Source organism: Marmota monax, unplaced genomic scaffold, assembly GCF_021218885.2.
Source record: "Marmota monax isolate L192 unplaced genomic scaffold, Marmota_monax_Labrador192_F-V1.1 WCK01_AAM20220418_F8-fsc00005, whole genome shotgun sequence".
Classification (NCBI taxonomy): Eukaryota; Metazoa; Chordata; class Mammalia; order Rodentia; family Sciuridae; genus Marmota; species Marmota monax.
Genome location: NW_026692254.1, coordinates 20556085 through 20574972, shown reverse-complemented (window position 1 = coordinate 20574972; position 18888 = coordinate 20556085). Strand labels below are relative to the sequence as shown.

The 18888-nt window shown below is 36.7% G+C and overlaps 1 protein-coding gene across 7 annotated transcripts in view; it reads left to right on the top strand.

The window, feature by feature from the left end:
• Mctp2 (multiple C2 and transmembrane domain containing 2) overlaps positions 1–18386 on the top strand; it is a 223158-nt gene extending 204772 nt beyond the window's left edge. For all 7 annotated transcript variants that reach the window (XM_046436562.2, XM_046436552.2, XM_058576938.1 and 4 more), the window contains 3 exons: positions 6754–6863; positions 12876–12973; positions 15139–18386. In XM_046436562.2, the coding sequence (XP_046292518.1) occupies positions 6754–6863; positions 12876–12973; positions 15139–15207 (277 nt within the window). In that variant the 3' untranslated portion in view covers positions 15208–18386. The remainder of the gene's footprint in view (positions 1–6753; positions 6864–12875; positions 12974–15138) is intronic.
• Positions 18387–18888: the final 502 nt, after the last annotated feature.

Genomic DNA, 18888 nt, shown 5'->3' with positions numbered 1-18888 from the left:
CTTGGGTGAGTCTTTCACTGTGAAGAGGAAAAAAAAAAAAAAACAATTATTCCTAGAGAACATTTTTTGGGGAGAATAACAAAAGCACACATCCTTAGGAATCTATCTCTCTGGGTGGCATGTTGTAATCACATACTATTCTTTATAAATTACCTCAAGTTTCTTCCTCTGAGTCTTAAACCCAATGAATGTTACCCCGCCCCCACAACACCTCAGTTTTTGAAAGCACTTTAAGGTTGTGGGTTACTGAGGGGAAAAGTCTATTACTTGGCTGTTGGGAGGACAAATCTGTCAGGACGTCTGATGCACAACTCCATTTCTTGCATCCAACATAAATCTATATGACTCATCTTACACAAACTGTATTCAGATCATTATTAGGACTGCACCCATTGGAAGAAAGTTGGTATGGTGACAAAATTTAAGTTTCCTCATATATAAATTTGTTGTCTTCTTCCATTATTCTGGTCATTTCTATCTGTATTTTTTAATATTTTTCTTTATATGTAAACTCTGAATTTTTTGTGAGATAGAGTCCTAAAGATTTGGTTTGTTTGGTATTATTTTCTACCTCTTATTTATTTGTAGAAGTGAAGTTAATTTTCTTACATTGACTACCTTATATCTAATAGCCTTGGTAAACTTAGTTATCATAATTTTCTTAGGAAGATCATTTTGGATTATCTATTAAATTAACATATCATCTAATTTTCAATTTTCCAGTCCTTACATATTTTAATTTTTGTGCCCTACAATACTGCTGGTTTGTAGTTATAGGACAGTGCTGAACAGAACTGGAGCTCACGGGCATTCACTTTCTTATACAGTTTCAGAGAAAAAGGTCTCAACAGTTCACCCTTAAGATTGATATTGGCTGTTGGGTTTTGTAAAGATGCTTTATGTAATTAAAGAAATTTCCTTTTATTCCTAGTTTGCTCAGAATTTTACATCATGAATGTGAGTTCAGTTTTGTCAAACATTTCTTTTTTCTGCATTCATAGAGAGGATCATATGTGACTCCTTCCATTTTTTTTTTAATATGGTGTAATATAATGATTGTTTTTCAAGTATAAAGCCAATCTACATTGCTGGAATATATTCAACCATCCAGCTTTTCTGTTATGCAATTCCTTCATATAGTGCTTGTTTCTATTTACTATTTCTGCCCCCTTAGTATTTTTGTAGCTATAATCATTAATGAAATTGATTTATAAATTTCTATTTGTGAAAATACCTCATATACAGAAGGTTTTAAATACATAAAACAAGGTTGGATGGACTGTCCTCTATCTATTCCCTGGAAGCAATTGTGTGTAAGTCTGGAGTCATTTCCTGTAATACCTGGTAGTTTTGCTGGTGAGGTATCTGGGCTTGCAGTTTTCTTTCTGAGGTTTTTAATTAAATGTTCAGGTTGTTATATATTCTTCATGTGTTTTCCATTTTTTCTTATCTGTTTATGTAAGCCTGTAATTTTTAAAGAGTCTGTCCATTTTATTTATATGTTGTAACTTATCAAAATCTGTAGCTGGTCTACTGTTGTGATTTTTATTGTCCCCCGACCCCACCCCAGACACTCTTTTCTTCTTGACAGGCATTTATCAATTAGTCCTTGGAAGGAACCAGCAATTACTATGCTCATCTTCTGTTTCCATCTTTTTCTTTGGCCTTAATGTATTATTCTTTCTCTACCTCTTTAACATTGGTGATTAAGTCACTCATTTTCAATCTTTCTTCCTAATGTGAATGTTTAAAGTTCTATGACTTTTGGTAAACACAGCTTTTATTCCATGCCAAACATTTTGGCATGTAGTAATTTAATTTTTTCTTCAAATGTAGGTAAAGCCATTTTCTCATTCCTAGTTTGATTTTTTTTCTTGGCTAAGAAGTGTATTGCTTAATTTCCAATACACTTTGGGGATTTTCTAGTTATTATTTCTGGTTTTTAGTTAAATTACTTTAAGTTCACAAAATAGTGATACAACTATGGCCTACTTTTGCATATTTTTTGTTCAAGATTGAAAAGTAGATTATTGGGTGTATTGTGCTATCTGCTTGTTAGGTTTTCTCATGTTCAGACCTTTTACATGTATAGTATCTTTGAACTTTGGTTGGCTACCTCTATCAATTAGAGTTGTGTTAAAACCTTCTACTGTGGTTGTGAATTTATCTTTCTCTGAGGTTTTGTTTTTGCTTACTATGTTTTGGAAGCTGTTATTTCATTTTTATGTGTCAAAGTTGTCATATTTTCTTGAATTATTTATCAATATGAAGGAACCTATTTAAAACTAATAAAACTTCCCTGTCTTCTTGATTTTTTATGTAGTTTTGTCATCTCCTCTTTTACTTCCTGATAAATACCTTTCCAGTTTTCCCTTTAAACATAGTTTTTTAAGATCTCAGTCCTGCACCTGGCAATCACAAACTTCAAGTTGTACCATGTAGTCTATTCAGAGTTTCTGTTCTTTTACAGACTTAAACCTGTGATTTTTTAAATACACTCTTCATCCTTGCTCTTTATGTTCTACATTTTCCCTCTATTTCCTAGGAATGGAAACACTAACGCACTCTTGCTATTCTTTCAGTTGCCACACTACTCAAAGCATGATTTCCCATGGTCTAAAATTGTCTGGAACCTTCTTTGTCTGTGTTCCATGTCTCTGAACCTCTTTGATATCATTCCTTGTTTTGGGCTTTGTGATGCTGAGTATTTTCTTTGCATGATTTTGCACTGTCTAGATTCCTATGCAAAACTTCTGTTTAGTTCATTGAATTTCTAACTGTAATCATTATAGTTTTCATTTTTCAATGCTTCTTTGTCATTTTTCATTCCCTATTTTGACTTTTTACTGTATTTAATATTTCATTTAATATACTGGTTTGGATCTCTACCTGCAGTATTTTACTTTGGAATTTGCTGTCTGCTGGGCCACATCCCCAGCCCTTTTTATTTTGAGACAGACTTCCCCTAAGTTGCTGAGAGTGGCTTTGAATTTGCGATCTTCTTGCTTCAGTCTCCCAAGCCACTGGGATTACAGGTGTGCACCACCATGCCGGGCACAGGATGATTATTTCTTGAGTGACCTTGGGATATTATCAACATGGGTTCATTTTATCTTCCTTAAATTTTATACTTGAAGCTTTTCAGTCTACGCTGGTAGCATAATCTTAGATGGCAACTCTTTCTAGCTTGTGCTAAAGTGACAACAGGCATAGTTCTCTATGTCTACTCATGGATAGTTTCTTTACTTCCCTTCCTTCCATTCATTCTTTTACTCACACTCATCTTTACCCTGCATACATCAACTTTATTCAGTAGTTCCCAATTCTTTTTTTTTTTTTTTTTTTTGAGGGTATTCTAGGCTTTACCTCCTGGGCCCGATGCACTACGCTGGTAACAGAAGCTCAAAATCCCAATATTTTGCAGAAATTATTAGAATGAAAACTGACTTTGAAGCTTCATTACCTCAGAGTTCTTTTAGTTTTATTTTTCATTCTATTTTCTTATTTTCATATTTGTGTAGTGATGGCTATTTATCTTGTATTTTTAAAGGTGTATTGCTAGGAGGGGAAACATCTATGTCTAAAAAGTAATTTTCTAGATGTAGAAAACAGCAGAAAGCATGTTTTTTAGTTAAAAATCAATTTGGTTGTTTTTTTAATGAACTACATGATTTTATTGACAAAATAAGTCATATTACATAAGTAATATGACATATTTTGTAGCTTTTATTATTTTCTGTTTCCAGAATGCTACCTGATATAATCCGTTTTCATATTCTTCACTTTTGTGCAATAACAAAAAAATGAGGGCAGTGGGCAGTTCTTGAATACCTACTAAGTGCCAGATATTGTTTTATATGCTTTCTATTTATTAAGTCATTGATTTCCTCGAAATCTACACAAGAGGATGGGAAGATGTTATTCTCATCCTACAAATGGGAGAAATAAAGCACAGAGAAGTCGAGTACATTGCTTATGGTTATGCTTATGGTTCATGATGGTTGGAACAGATATTTTCAAATTGTAAACTATTAGATTAAGAAATAATCTTCAGAGGTGACTAAAGAGCTGCAGATTTGTATCAGGATCTGCTACTCATGTTTTTACTTTTAAAAAATGCAAAAAAAGTGCCAAGCTTAATATTTTTTTTGTACATCCATTATAAAAAACAACCAAGTCTCCCATTCTACCTTCTTCTTTCTCTCCCCCAACCCTATCATATTTAGCAACTGTTAACTAGAATTGGTTAACTTGGAGTAAATCCTCAGATTCTCTTTCAGTATGATAAACTTATACATGTGATACTTGTATATATTTAGTAATGATTATATGATCATTATATGCACATTTATTTCTGCATTTGTTTTCCACTTTTCTAGTTTTGAGCCTTTATGGTAGAATGTGGAGATCATAACAGTTTTTAAAATTTGTGTAGTATTTTAGAGTATTTTATCGATTCTTTTTCTTTATATATCTCTAGAGATTCCCCCCCTTAATGATAATGAGCTATTTCCTGTTTGTATGTGTTATAAACCAGCCTGGAGCAGACATTCGTGTACTGCCTCTGAAATTCCTTAGAATACATACTGCAAATTTGCCATCCAAAATGTTCTACTCTAGAAGAGAGAGGTCAGAAATGCTTCAACGTATATGTGGAAATTCAATTCAGGATCTGCTACTCATGTTTTTACTTTTTAAAATTGCAAAAAAGTGCCAAACTTAATATTTACATCCATTATAAAAATCAACCAAGTCTATGACAAGTAACAAAGATGTCATATTCAAGGAGCATGGGAAACAGTGATTTTTATAAAATTTTCCATCATTGTACTAAACTCAGGAAGGTATCTTCTAAGACTGGCCAAATACCGGAATGGAAAAGGAAAATCAGTGTTAAGTTTGGTAATATTTTAATTTACAATAAGGACAAAGCCTCTAACTGGAAAAATATGATAACAAACATGAGAAAGGACCAATTTCTTTACCATCCAAAGACATATTTTAAAACACTTATGACAAAGTCAAGCAAAACAGCTTCAGGGAAAATTCACAAATAGTAACTGCCTTTGCATCCCCCCCCTTTTTTTGAGATTTTATAATGTGCCAAATACTGAACTAACTACTGAAATACAAGTTCTTATTTAATTCTAACAAAATTTATGACACAGGTGTTATTGTTTCTATTTTGCACAGAGGAAATTATAGTTCAGATTGATGTAGTCACTTTCCCAAACTTGCTCAGCTTGTAAACTCCTTTTTTTAGATGCTTTTATATACTGTGACGCTGAGCAAGGAAATAACTTATTTCTTAATAACTTCTACTATAAAAATCATCAACAAGCATATTAAAAGGTGTTCAAATCTACTTATAATTTAAAGAAAAAATTAAATGCATACACAAATGTTATCTCCATGGGCAAAGATGAAACACTGATAATAGTCTTAAGAGTATGAGGTACCTCATTCGATATTGTTGATGGAATTTTGTTTATATACAAATTAGCCTCTCAGTGTGCTCATCTGTAAAATGGGGATAACACTTAGCAGAATTAGTAAGAGCATTGCAGTTTAAATATATGTTCAATACTAGCACAAATTAAATGCCTGATAACTGTTACATGCTACTTCCTCCAAAATTGCCCAAATTCTTGCCTCAACTCATACAAAAGACAACAGAAGAAACCTTTACCTCTTGGTATTTTTTAGTACAAGGCAAAGAATAAACATGTAAATTTGTATGGGAAGATGAAGATTAGTAAGAACTACTCTGGGTATCCTAAGTAGGGCTCTATTTTTAGGACTACTCAAGAATCTTTACATTACATGGAATTCCACATCCCAAGGTCTAGATCTTCAAGAGCAAACAAGCCATGCTTGTAACCAAAGGAGCAAAGAGCCCCATGAAAATACTGTATGGTAAAATCATACCTATGATTAGTGGTATGATGGTTTGTAGCCAATGCCCCCCACCCATTTGAGAGCACCTTATTTCTGCCTTTTAGAGTAAATGAGCTTGGAAGTTTTAAACAGAAGATATTCGAGAATGCAGAAGCATGAAAGCACTGTAGTAATCTTTTTAAAATATTTACAACTATGTATTTCATTGACAGAAATATTGATTTGAAAGGAAGTCCACCAAAGCTTTGAAGATCTCCATGCATAGAGCCGTCTTGGCAGTATCACAGTTTTTAAATCACTGAGAGTTGTGATAACTTTGCATCCCTGTGGACAAAATGCCTGACAGAAACACTTTAGGCGAGGGAAAGGTATATTCAGGCTTACTGTTTCAGAGGCTCAGTCCACGGTAGCCAACTCCATTGCTCTGGACCTGAGGTGAGGCAGATCACCATGGCAGAAGAGCACGGTAGAAGGAGGAAAGCTTCTAAACTCAAGGAGGCCAGAAAGCAGAGAGAGCAGCAGCCAGGAAAACAAGAAATATAATCCCCAAGGGCATGCCCCCAGCTACCTACTTCCTCTAGGCACATCCCTACTGCCTGGAGTAGTCTTTTCAAATTATTAGTTCATCAAATGAATTAATCCACTAAAGGGGTTACAGCTTTCATAATCTAATCATTTTACCTTCAAACATTTCTGCATTAACACTGTGTGATGTTTTAATATGTATCTGCAAGTATTTAATAAAAAAATTTTAAGTAGACATTTTATATATCTGAGCATGAAATACATATGACAAGGTAACTCGAGAAGTTGTTGAGCATCAAAGGAAATAAAATTTATGTGGTTTGTCTACAGCACGTTTAACTGGACGGTCCCGTTCCTTTCATTCCTGGCCTGTTTGATTCTGGCCATAGCCACCATCACTTTGTACTTCATTCCACTGCGCTACATCATTTTAATCTGGGGTAAGTTTGACATGGTCCTTTTGCTAGCAATCAATTTCAGGTAAGAACCAATTACTCATTTTTAAAGAGTGACTATAAACTTTAAATGTGCTCTTGCTGGCAATTAAACATGAGATTAAGGAAAGCATTTGAGGAACAAACACTTCCAGGACCTCCCTGGAAAGGCCAGTGGAGTGAATGATCAGCATGGATATTTATAGGCCCCTTGCATAATTGTGATCAAATAAAAATGTGATCGTGCATGCTATTTCCCTTTGGGATTTGCCAGTCATAAATCCCCTTGAATAATATATTGCTGTGGCCCAGTAATTTTCTGGAAACACTGTGGTTCAAACAGGGAGCACACACCTGCATCTTGCCCTTTATATAATGTCAAAGTAGATCTGATCACTGCCAGGTTGCTCCTGACACTTCGTCTCTAGTGGACTTAAATCCAGAAGGAGTCGGGGTGAAGGAGGGAACATTCTGTGAGTATCTATCAGTTCCTTAAAAAAAAAAAAAAGAGGAAGCTGTTGTTTACCAGGGGAAATGGGATGCTTAAAAAGTTTAGCTGCTTTAAAAAAGGAGAAGCAAAAACATAAAAATATCAAACTTGAAATAAATTTCCTGACTTCATACTCATGAAGCTTTGTGGATCTTTGTGTTTGTTGCTGGGTGGCCCCTGCTTGATGTAAGGAGAATGCACTGCACTAAATGACTGGGGACTTGGCAGCCTTTGTCTTGTGACTGTTGCTGAGCTCTCCTCCCTCATTGCTTGTAGGGAGCTTCCTATGTCAGGATGTTCAAGGAAGTCACAAAAATGAGAGTCTGTGGTGAGATGCACTCATCTTTATGCATGGACAGAGATCCTGGAAATTCTGGATTAAAGCTGTGACTTTTCTAGAACCATTACAAGAATCCCTAAAAGGGATTTCACCTAAAAGGTAGAACCCTGTGCACAAGGAAAGCCAAAGGTGGACATTCAGAAATGGGAAGAGTCATGGGAAAAATAGAACTCATAAAATTACTAGAACTAACTAGAAGGATTTTGAGAATATAATCCAATCATTCTCTACAGTATTTTGAGCTGAAAATCGTATCTAAAGAAGCCTCTGACCTTGTTGCAAGTCTAGGAAGAGAAAATAAAAACATATTCTAACCCTCTCCTGAGGGGTAGGAGTTAATACTTGGTTCTATGCTATTGCTTCAGACAATGTGCCTCCTTGAAAGCTCTCTTGTTGCAACTTTCGGAAAGGCCTCTCATGCACAGGTTTGTTTTACATTGCAACAATGCTAGCACTTTGGTCATTAGGAAAGAACATGGGCCTCTCTAATGGCTCATTGATTAAGGAAGGATTTTTTTTAAAAAAAAATATTCCCATGAGTACTCTGTATGCTAAATATTATCTGTATAGACTGGATAACTGGATAATCTTATTCTTTCACAGTTGTTATTTTGTGTTTTGTTGTGTGTGTGTGTGTGTGTGTGTGTGTGTGTGTGTGTGTCTGTGTGTATGTCTGTGTTTCAAATTCCTGACCATATTTACAACTTATACCTTCATATAGCTGTCTGTCCCTAACCAGGTCTGATTCAAAATTACAGTTCTTTGGCTACTGTTTTGTTCAAACAGCTTATCTAATTTGAATGCCATGGTCTGCTGTTAAACACTAGTACATACATGATTTATTTATAGAGCTCCTTTCCTCCACAAAGGCGACTAATACAGTCATCCCTAATTCCAGAACCCCCTGTGGATACCAAAATCTACAGATGTTCAAGTCCTCTGTATTTTCACAGTATTTCCACATAATCTATACCTATTCTCCCCTGTATTTTACTTATAATAATTAATACACTGTAAACTCAGTGTAAATAGTTGTTATGCTGTATTGTTTAGGGAGTAATGACAAGAAATCTCTGCATACATTCATTACAGAATGTACAACCCAGAGACAGAGAGGGCCAACAGTACCATTTTCTCCTTTGTCAATGTTGGGATTATAACCCCTCTATTTACCTAAATCACTTTGACTTCTTCCAAGATATTGGCAGCTTTCCAACAACTCTTTGCATCTACTTAGTGAAACATTTCTCTATTTCTTGTTCAGTTTATGGATGAAACTATTAAACAGCACGGACTTTATTATTGTCTCACAAGCCAGCAGTAACCCTTTGAGCTTTACCCTCTGGAGAATTGTTTCCACCTTCTATACAGGAATTCATAGTTTACTGGTGAGCATACTAAAGACAGAGTGGACAAATGCCTTGACAATTAATCCATGATTTCATCATGTAAGACTTGCCTTTCCATCCTGGAGTACATTTTGCAGTTGCATTAAAACTTATTCATTTTCAAGGCAAGGTAGTTACTAGCTACTGTAGGTCCAGTACAATGTTTTGCATATCTTTTATATGATTCTGTCCCCTGCAGATGCTTTCTCGCATGAGAAAAGATATATGTCAAATTTATACTGTTCCTTTAAGAATGTCTCCTGGACCATATGAAGTTATTTATTTTTATGGAGTCTTAAACATATGAATAAGAGCCTAGCATTTTGCTAGATATTCATGTTCTATACCTGGAAATAATGTTTTTGTATAACTATTTTTAAAATCAATTATTTGACAGAAGCATATGAAAATATTCCTGGACTCCAATTTACTGTAATGTTTTGATGGGTGAAACACGTTTTTTCCCTCTTTAATGATTTTTTCCCTCTTTATGATTCTTGATGCAGCATCATAGATATAAATCTTTAATGAGCAATCAAAAAATCCTTTGAGTGCATGAGTCTCAGCCTCCACACCTGTACTCTCCATAGGCGACTCTTTCTTGAGCCCACCACTTCTCTTGTGTGGAACTGTGATTTTTAGAAATTGAGAAGTAGATTTCAAGAGGGATATCTGAAGTTTTCTGTAGAAAAATATCTACTGGAATTTAGTCACTTGATATATATCCAGATGGTAAAGTATCTTTAAATTTCTTTTTTAATTTTGTTTTAGTTATACATGACTGTAGAATGCATTTAGGCACTGTGATATATCATACACAAATGGGGTATAATTTTTAATTTTTTAATTGATTGTACATGTTGTAGAATCACATCAGTCATGCAGTCCTAAGATTTGATTGCATCATGTTTTCTGTTGAAGAGTTTCCCAATATTCTTTCAGTTTTTCATCACAGATCCTAGCTATAGCTTCCCAATCTTGGACTCTACTTTTAAGTTTGGGGTGTTTTGCAAGGGGGAACCAGGATTTAACTTTGTATCTCTAGTTGATAGCATCACAGCTCTCATATGAAAGGTGCTCAGGGTTTGAAAAATGAGTAAGCAAGGCTCCTGTATAGATCCCATGGAATCACACTGAAGAGTTACATGCCCATTACTTATAGAAGTTTCTGAAAACTTCTTATTCTGTTTTGAGTGCTTATTTTCAAGTTACTGAGTGTAAGGCAGTCATGAGATTTTCCATATCCTCTTTCCCCACATTTATTTATTTGTTTGTTTGTTTATTTATTTATTTTTACATTGAAGCCCTCCTTCCACCCTACTCATTTATTTATTCTGAGCTCCATCACCATTGAATGATAGTCTCTTTCCCAAATGCTATCCTTTGGGACTTAGATCTCACTTGTTTTATCATAGCAAAAAAAAAAAAAAAAGTTTTGCTTTTTTGTTGTTGTTTTTTAACAGCAGATAGACCTCTCTATGTGTATCATTTACGTTAAAATTTAAATTTACATCTAGTATCCTACTAGATGATGCCACACATTCAGATTTTTCTTGTGATCATGTATGAAAACTCTTCCCTACGGACCTTCTTTGGCTTCCTAGCTTATTAATACCCACAGTAATGATTGCAGCCCCTCCATTGATGTAGAATTACAGAATTCTTTCACATATCTTATCCAGCATGATTCTATCAACCCTAGACATTACATAGGGCAGTTTTTTTCATTAAAATTTCATGAGAAGTTTAGAGGTTGGCCTTGGGTCAGTTATAATGCAGAGGAGGGTTAAGTGATTTGCCTGAAATCACACAGTTAATGTATCATGTAGCTGAAACTGAGGCCCAGGGATTCTTGCACCATCACCTTTGTTGTGATCCTTCATTGGCCCTTAAAAATGACCAAGAAGTCCGTGATCTCCTGTTGGCCCTGGATCTCACATAATAAATAGTATGTTGGAATTACTGCAATAGTCAAACCTGGGATACCTTTAAAAAATAAGGTGTGCTTTTGAAGCATGCAATTTGTATGCCTTGTAATTTTTATTCTAACTTTTTCAAACATAGACAGTCTCAGTGCATTGTGGACTACTTCGGCCTTTATCGGTGCATTTGAGCTACTGTGCAGGTTTATAATCTTCTCAGTGGCTGAGAATGCCGTGTTTTGATCGGCTGTGATATTATCCCTGCCTTGCTGTTCATTGTAAAGACTCCAGATGCGCACACTATATATAATTAACAATAGAAGATATATCTTTTCTCAATACGTCTTTGTCTCCCTTCATCATTTTGCCTTGTCTGTTTTCTTTTGCCAAAAAGCCCATGCTACAATTAAATGTCTTTAGAATAACACAGTGAGAGTATTTTAGTTTAAAGGAACACTGGGGGAAATTTTAGTTAGAAACATGAAGCTTGCTGTGGGGGTAGAGGGAAGAAAGGCAGAGTGCAGCTTTGACTTGAGGAAAAGGGAATCATTTGCTGGGAACCTTCCCTAGCCCAGCCACCAAGCTACCATTTACTCATGAACAATGGCTGGCCCCCATTTGCAAAGCAGATGTAAATCTGACCCCCCAAAGAATGGACTGGAGGTTGGCATTGTGTCAGGTATAATGCCATGCAGGAAGTCCAGTCCTGAGATGAAAGCAAAGTAATATTTAATGAACAAAGAAAAACATCAAACCTTTTATGTGTTGGGGGACTGTTGAACTTGGCTTCTGAGTAGGAGCCATTCAGAGCACAACTAAGCTAAGAATCCATTCAGCGGTCATTGGGACTGACAGGCCTTCAGATATGATCCTTGTTAAACAAGCACCCCGTGGCAAAACTTCAGAAGGCCACCTAGTCTTTCTGCTTCTAACACTCAACATGAAAAAGGGGTTGACATTTTAGTGAAAATACTACAGATTGTGAGCTCTGGGTACATGCAAAGTAGCCCCAAGGAGCACAGTGGAAGACAAAAGGTGGTGGAGAGGACCTCTTCACTAAAGAGGAAACCATGGGCAGAGTGTGTCCTGGGCAGATACAGGAACCCAAAGTGCAGCCACCAAAGGTGGGTGCTCTACAGTGGACTCACATCTTAAAAGTTGAACCCCTCTGTAATAACCATCATCCCCATCCTAAATTAGCACATACTCCGTTGTCCAGACAAACCCACTCTCCAGTGTTGCAGTCCCCAAATTAAGTTAGCAACCATAGTAAGATAATTTTCCAATAATAACTTTTCACAGTTTCCTGCAGCATCAAAGTACAATCAACATGTCAAGTTCTGTTCTGCTGTGAGAGAAGAGAATCCTGTGAAAATGACTTGGAGGTGGTGGGAGAGAGATTGCCGCAGTTTCTTTCTAACAACAAGAAAGTCCCGCCCTCCACCTCCCACAGCTACACGGGGTCCCGAGCCTCCAAGTAGGGGCTTGTTTTGGCTAATGAAGGCCTTTTCCCATCTGGGACATTTGTTTTCATAGCAAAGGAGGCTGTTAATCAGTATATTCCAAAAAAGCCAATGAGCTCTCCAGTTTTAGTGCTTGTTTCTGCTGCCCTGCTGCTGGGACTGTAATGGGATTTTCACAGCTGAAGAAGACAGAGCCCCTCTTCCCCCGCCCCCTCCACCTTCTTCCAGGAAAAGGCATTTGTGAATGATTCCACATGACAGCAACATGTGCATGACTTGAAGTCTAGTAATTGTTTTCACACTAATTTTTACTTGTGAATACCCCTCCACACACACCCAAGTCAGGCAAGATTTTTAAAAATAGGGACATAGGTAGACAGAAAGACAAAAAGCTCTCTGTGTTTCTATTTTTCAGGCATAAATAAATTTACCAAGAAGCTCCGAAATCCCTTTGCCATCGACAACAATGAGCTACTAGACTTCCTCTCCAGGGTTCCTTCTGATGTTCAAAAGGTATGTAATGAGTGCTCACCAACAACAGGGGCTCCAACACTGAGTTCTAGCCAGCCGCAGAGCTAAAGGACCAGGAGACTCTGCTTATGTGAGTAATTGAGATAAGGAATCTGAAAAAGCCCTAAAGAGGCCTGGCTTGCAGGGAGGTGGTATTTAAAAAAAAAAACAGGCAGCTTTGTCCAAAGCATGAGATGATTGGGGGAAATTATCCTGAAAAAGAGCTACTAAAGAAGGATCTGGAACTCATACCGCGCAGCTGCAGTGTACTGATGCTTGTCCCTTTTTGATTGCTTACCTCCCTAAAGAGGACAAGATGGGTTCAGTAAGTGCAGTTGCAGGAGATCCAAACCTGAGGAGTGATACTTATTTTCTTCCTTTTTCCGGATGGCAGGCATTTATAGGGAATAGGGAACAGGAGGATTATTCTTTTTATTCTTGTTTGCCCTGATTATCTCCTGGGCCTCCCTTCTATCCCCTTTCCTGTAAAGACTTAAAGATGGTAAGGGCAAATCCCCCACTTACTTTGCTACATGGAGAGGAAGAGACAGCATGAGATAATTTGAGATCAATCACAGGTATTATTCACAGGTAATGGTCACTTAATCCAGCAGCGTCTCATTTCTGTGGATGCTCAGAGATTAATGAAGACAACAATAAGAGAAAGTCCCGAAGAATAGCTCAACGTGGGTCCTTGCAGATTAGCCTGGTATAAATCCTGAGGAAGGAAGGCAGGCAGCAATTTCACTAATGAAGAATAGGTTGATGGGGAGACATTGGATGAAATATCATCGAAGATAACAATATTGTGTTATCTGAGAGAATCCCAAATCAAGTATCAGTTTTCACCATTGGGCCACTGTGACGTAGTTGTTCCCCAGCATCTGAGTGGATCATGGAGAAATAGGGCTTAAAGGTCTTAGAGTTCCTTTCCCCTTCATTTCAAGTTCTGGAGATTAAAATGGACTATTTTTTTCTTTAACCTTCACTTTATAACTGTTAAAGAGTAAATTCATCTTCCTAGAATGTATTTTAACATTTAAATTATATAATTAAAAAGCAACCTTGCTTGTGTTTTGCACTGAAGACTGACAGGTATGTCATTCTCTGCTCCCCTAACTAAAGCTTTACAAAACACTGGAAGAAAACGGTGGGGTTTTTGTTGTTGTTGTTTTGTTTTGTTTTTCTTTTATCTGTTTTTGGCAAAGTAGAGACTAATCTGTGATTGGGCCTCATGTTCTTGGGGAGTTTAGCACAAATGCTAAAAATAGTGAACACATGTGGTCTGTAATACAATAGCTTAAATAAAGGCATTCCACCAGCAGCCTATCAAAGCTCACACACCAAAGCAATACATTTGCACTGTACCATCACTTGGGTCGAAGTGTGAGTTCATACACTATCCTTGAAGAATAGCAATTTCCATCAAGCCCCCAAGGGTTGTCTGTGCATGGTCCAAGCAACAGCTCTGAGTGGCCATCCAGTTGGAGTTGGCATGAACACAGAGACATACAACAAAAGAGCATCTAAGAAGGACATGCAGCATGCTAGTAAGATCCTCCCCGTCTCACCAAGGGCAGTGTCTAATAACACCTTGACAGTGTGCCCCTGGGGAATCACCGAGCACTCATATTTATCACAGATGTTTTAGCCATTATATTGTAAATGAAATTAATTTTTAAGAGAAATCTATAATAAAATCTGGTACCCAGTATCAATTTCAGCATTTTTCCCCTGTTAGACAAAATAAATGTCCATAATTGTCTGTGATTTTTTCCCCAAGATTTTAGGTAGTTTTTAAATGAATAATTCTAAGTTGCTATATCATATACTAAGATAAACATTCCCAAGAGGCAGTTATTAAACTTACTTATGGTTGAGAACTGACGCGCACAAAATTAAGATCATCGAGCAGTGCCCAGAGCAGGTAGAAACCCATGCATCTCATTAGAAAAATCTTCTTTTAATATTTTGGTTTCAAGAAATGATGCATGACTTCTCAAATCCTTCCTGCAATTAATCCCTCCATGTTCCTGTGTTTAGAAAATGATTCATTACCTTTGAACCTTCCTTCCTTTGCCTTGGTTTGTCCTTGGGGAGCCATTAACACACTCTGTCGTGAGCTAGGGTTACCTAACTGCCAGCAACACGTCTGTTTGTTTTCACAGGTGCAGTATGCGGAATTGAAACTCTGTGGCAGTGGCAGCCCCCTTCGGAAGAAGCGCAGCGCTCTCTAAGACGCACACAGACTCTAGCATCCTATATTGTGCACTCGGTCAGACCAATGTCACGGCTATTTCAGTGGTCCTCTGGGACCTGAAGTGTGTGCCAGGTGGAGACCATGATATGCTCTGCTCTTCTTCATGTGCACAGATGCCGACACTCCTGTGCCCACCCCTCCACATGGGGTGTTCTATCATTTGCATAGATGTCCATCCCAGCAAAAGGAACCAGTTCTGAGATTATGAAAGACACATCCATTCTCAAATAGGAGTTGAAGCAAGGCTCCCATGGGTCTGAAGTCCCTCCTTAAGACCAACCAAGAGACCACTTGGGTTTGAGAGTGACAAACTGGTTTTCACACCTTCAACAGATTCTGAGATTCAGTTACTTCTACTTCCCACCCCCACCCTCCTTTCAGATTATCATTCATGCAAGTTTCATCTGAATTAAGTCTATGGTAGCTATCTATTCAAATAATGTATATTACAAAAAGATTTTATAATAATTAACATAGTTACACCCAGATCTTTAGCAGTCACTACCATGAACATATATGTAAACTTTTGGTAACCCCTTGGTGCTGGATACCAGCCTACATTACGGTCCATTGCTGGCAATGGATGCCCCAGGAGGTCCCAAGGGACCACTCTTTGGAAGAATTAGGGTTTTCTGAAAGTATTTGGCTGCCTTAAAAAGCCATTTCTTCTCACTTTATTTATTTCCAAATAAAATGTCAATAGCTGGCTTCTGAAAGGCGGGGTTTAGGTGATGAATAAATGAATTCTGAGTATTTAGAAAGATAAAGGTATGAAGAGAAAAACTAATAAATCAGGGTGTTCCCTAAATATAATCATTTCATTTTCTCAAATGTTTTGAACAGAAAGAGTATTTTGATGGTCCAAATTTATCTTTGGTTTCCTTCTGGTAAAAGTAAGCTATTGGCCATGAAAATTTTAGAACCCTGTTCCTAGAATTTAGCACCCCAAAGTCCTCTTTTAATGGCATTTGATTCCTGCATACCCCACAATTCCTCAGTAATCCCCTGAAAAAATCTTGATTTTGTGCATATATAAAATATATGCAAATCTTTCTGTTTAAATAATATTTAAAGTTTAAAGATTGTATTTTATTGACACATACTTTGTATGTGCAATTTTATATATGTATATGTATTGTAAAGTAAAGTTGAGGTAAAAGACCTAATTTAATAGTGAGTTTACTATGGTATTTTTTTTTGTTTCTGGGTTGTAATTTAATAATATCAAACAAAATGTTTATGAAAAATGCCAAAGACTCTAAACCTTATCATCTTGTGTCTGTTTTTCTTCATATTGCATCTTCCTGGGTTTCTTTCTGGCTGAGCCAGATTTCTGCATGATTTGATTTACTTCAAGTTAATGAAGCTGGCTGGAAAAGAGCCTTGCAGAAATTATAAAAGCCCCAGTAAATCTCTTAGTTGTACATACAATAGATACCCAAGAACCTCTTTTGTTAAACCGGTTACTCAATCTTCTGTGTAAACAATGCCTCATTGTCTTGCTCCCAACTATCATCCAGTTTATCATAGTCTGTCATTTTGTAACGACCTAAGTCAGACATTTTTAAGCAGACATGTGAGATCTGATCAGTCATTTCAATGAAAACTTTCAGCAGCAAAATAACCCCTTATTTATTTAAAAGTGGAACCAATGCTTTATTGTTGTTCTTTTGCTATACAATTTCAAAATGAAACAATTTTCCCTACAAGAAGGCATCATTAGTTAGACGTTTTTCCTCTGTAGCCTGACTGGAATTCTCAGCCTTAAGTTTAGGACACAAACATTAGCTGAGATATAAGATCAGGCCCAAATCAACCTTTAATAGATTGTATATGGAAAACATTGCTAATTGATTAAATAGACACTGATTGTTAAAAAAAAGTCAATGTTAGTTATAAGTGAAATGTTAATATTGATGCAATGACAGGAATCCCTGATATCCTTGGGGGAAGTTCTAAGACCCTTAGTGGGTGCTTGACACCTCAGATAATACCAGCCCCTAAAATTTAATGCCTTAAATAAGCACTTATCACACCCTGTGGTCATAATTTTGCAGATTGATGTGTGACAGCAAAACTAACATGAATTTTTTCTTCTAAAATTTCATGTATAAAAATTAATTTTTATCCTAGATCTTAGCAACCTCAGCATAAGATTTTTTTTTTACTTATCAAATTGAAAACTTGCATATTTTCACTCAAAGGAAGTACTTTCTAGCACATCCAAATTCCCAGCATTATTACTCCTCGGCTTTGGAACCAGTATTGGGGGTTCCATGAACACAAGCACTGCAGTACTTAGTCTGATAACTGAAATGGGAACTAAGTGACTGACAGCATATACAGTATGGACACATGGACAAAAGGATGATTCACATTATAGGCAGAATGGAACACAATGGCATAAGGTATTGTTACGTTATTCAGAGTGCTTCGACATTTGCATGTGTAGTTTTGTTCCTTCTGGAGTTTTCTATTTAATAATTTTGAAGCATGGTTCACCAGGGGCAACTGAAACCACTGAAAGTGAAATTGAGGGTAAGGAAGAACTATCAGAAGTTTAAGAACAATTCTAGAATAAGTGATCATGCCCACTAGGGTATCTCTCCTTCTGAAACCATTATTGCCATCATGGGAGCCTCACCTTCATGGATGGGCCTAATCTCATCCTAATTTCCTGCCCAAGTCCCCATCTCAATACCAGGTGAGGATTAAGTTTCCAATAAGTAAATTCTGGAGGATGCACCAAACCATAGAAAAATTATGCTGGTATTTGCCAGATTCTGCTAGAGGTCAGAGTTACCAAAAGGCTTGACTCCCACTGTCTTCAACTGGACCTCCTATCCTGACACCTAAGGTATAACATTTCAATCTAAGGAACAACATTTCTAACAGACCAGTTCACAGACAAGTTTTCATTGTTCTCTTTCATGTGTTCCTGTTAGAACATAGTTCTAACCTGGACAGATCAGTGTAGTCTATCCTGGAAAATGTATTTCTTGCTTTAAATAGGAAGTTTACTTTGTGCAATATTATTTATTAATCCCTGGCAATGTTGATTACCAACTTCTAAATTAAACTATGTCTTATATTCAGACTTCTTACCTTCATGTTAATAGAAATATCTATGGACAGTAAAACAATCTTTACATTCTTTGTTTCCTTGTACCGTTATTTAATAAACATTGATTAATACTGATAGTGCACCTGAATGAAATAGACAATGTTCCCCTGGTAGAACCAGATGTTAAATTGATACTTTCAAGCAACAGCATGACATGCTCAGACTCCAGTTTCAAGAAAACAATCCTTTTATGTGCAGTGGGTTTATGAGCAAATATGAATGTTCAGAGACATCATAAGGCAATTGTAATGCTCCTGAAAAATTAATGATGTCCTGAACTTTCAAAAACTGGCACAGAAAACAATGAAATCAGGAGTTTAGGAAATACAATGAGCAGAACTTGACCATTCTTGACTATGAGAAAAGGGAGAGAAGAGTCAAGGATGGCCACTCAATGGATATTCAAGAATGCAAGAATGTTGATATTTTACAGACTTTGATGCCAAGCCTAGGAGATGGTATTGCCTTTCACTGATAAAACTATAGAAACAGCCATGGGAGGAACTTGTGAGCTAGGTTTAGCATTGCATTGAG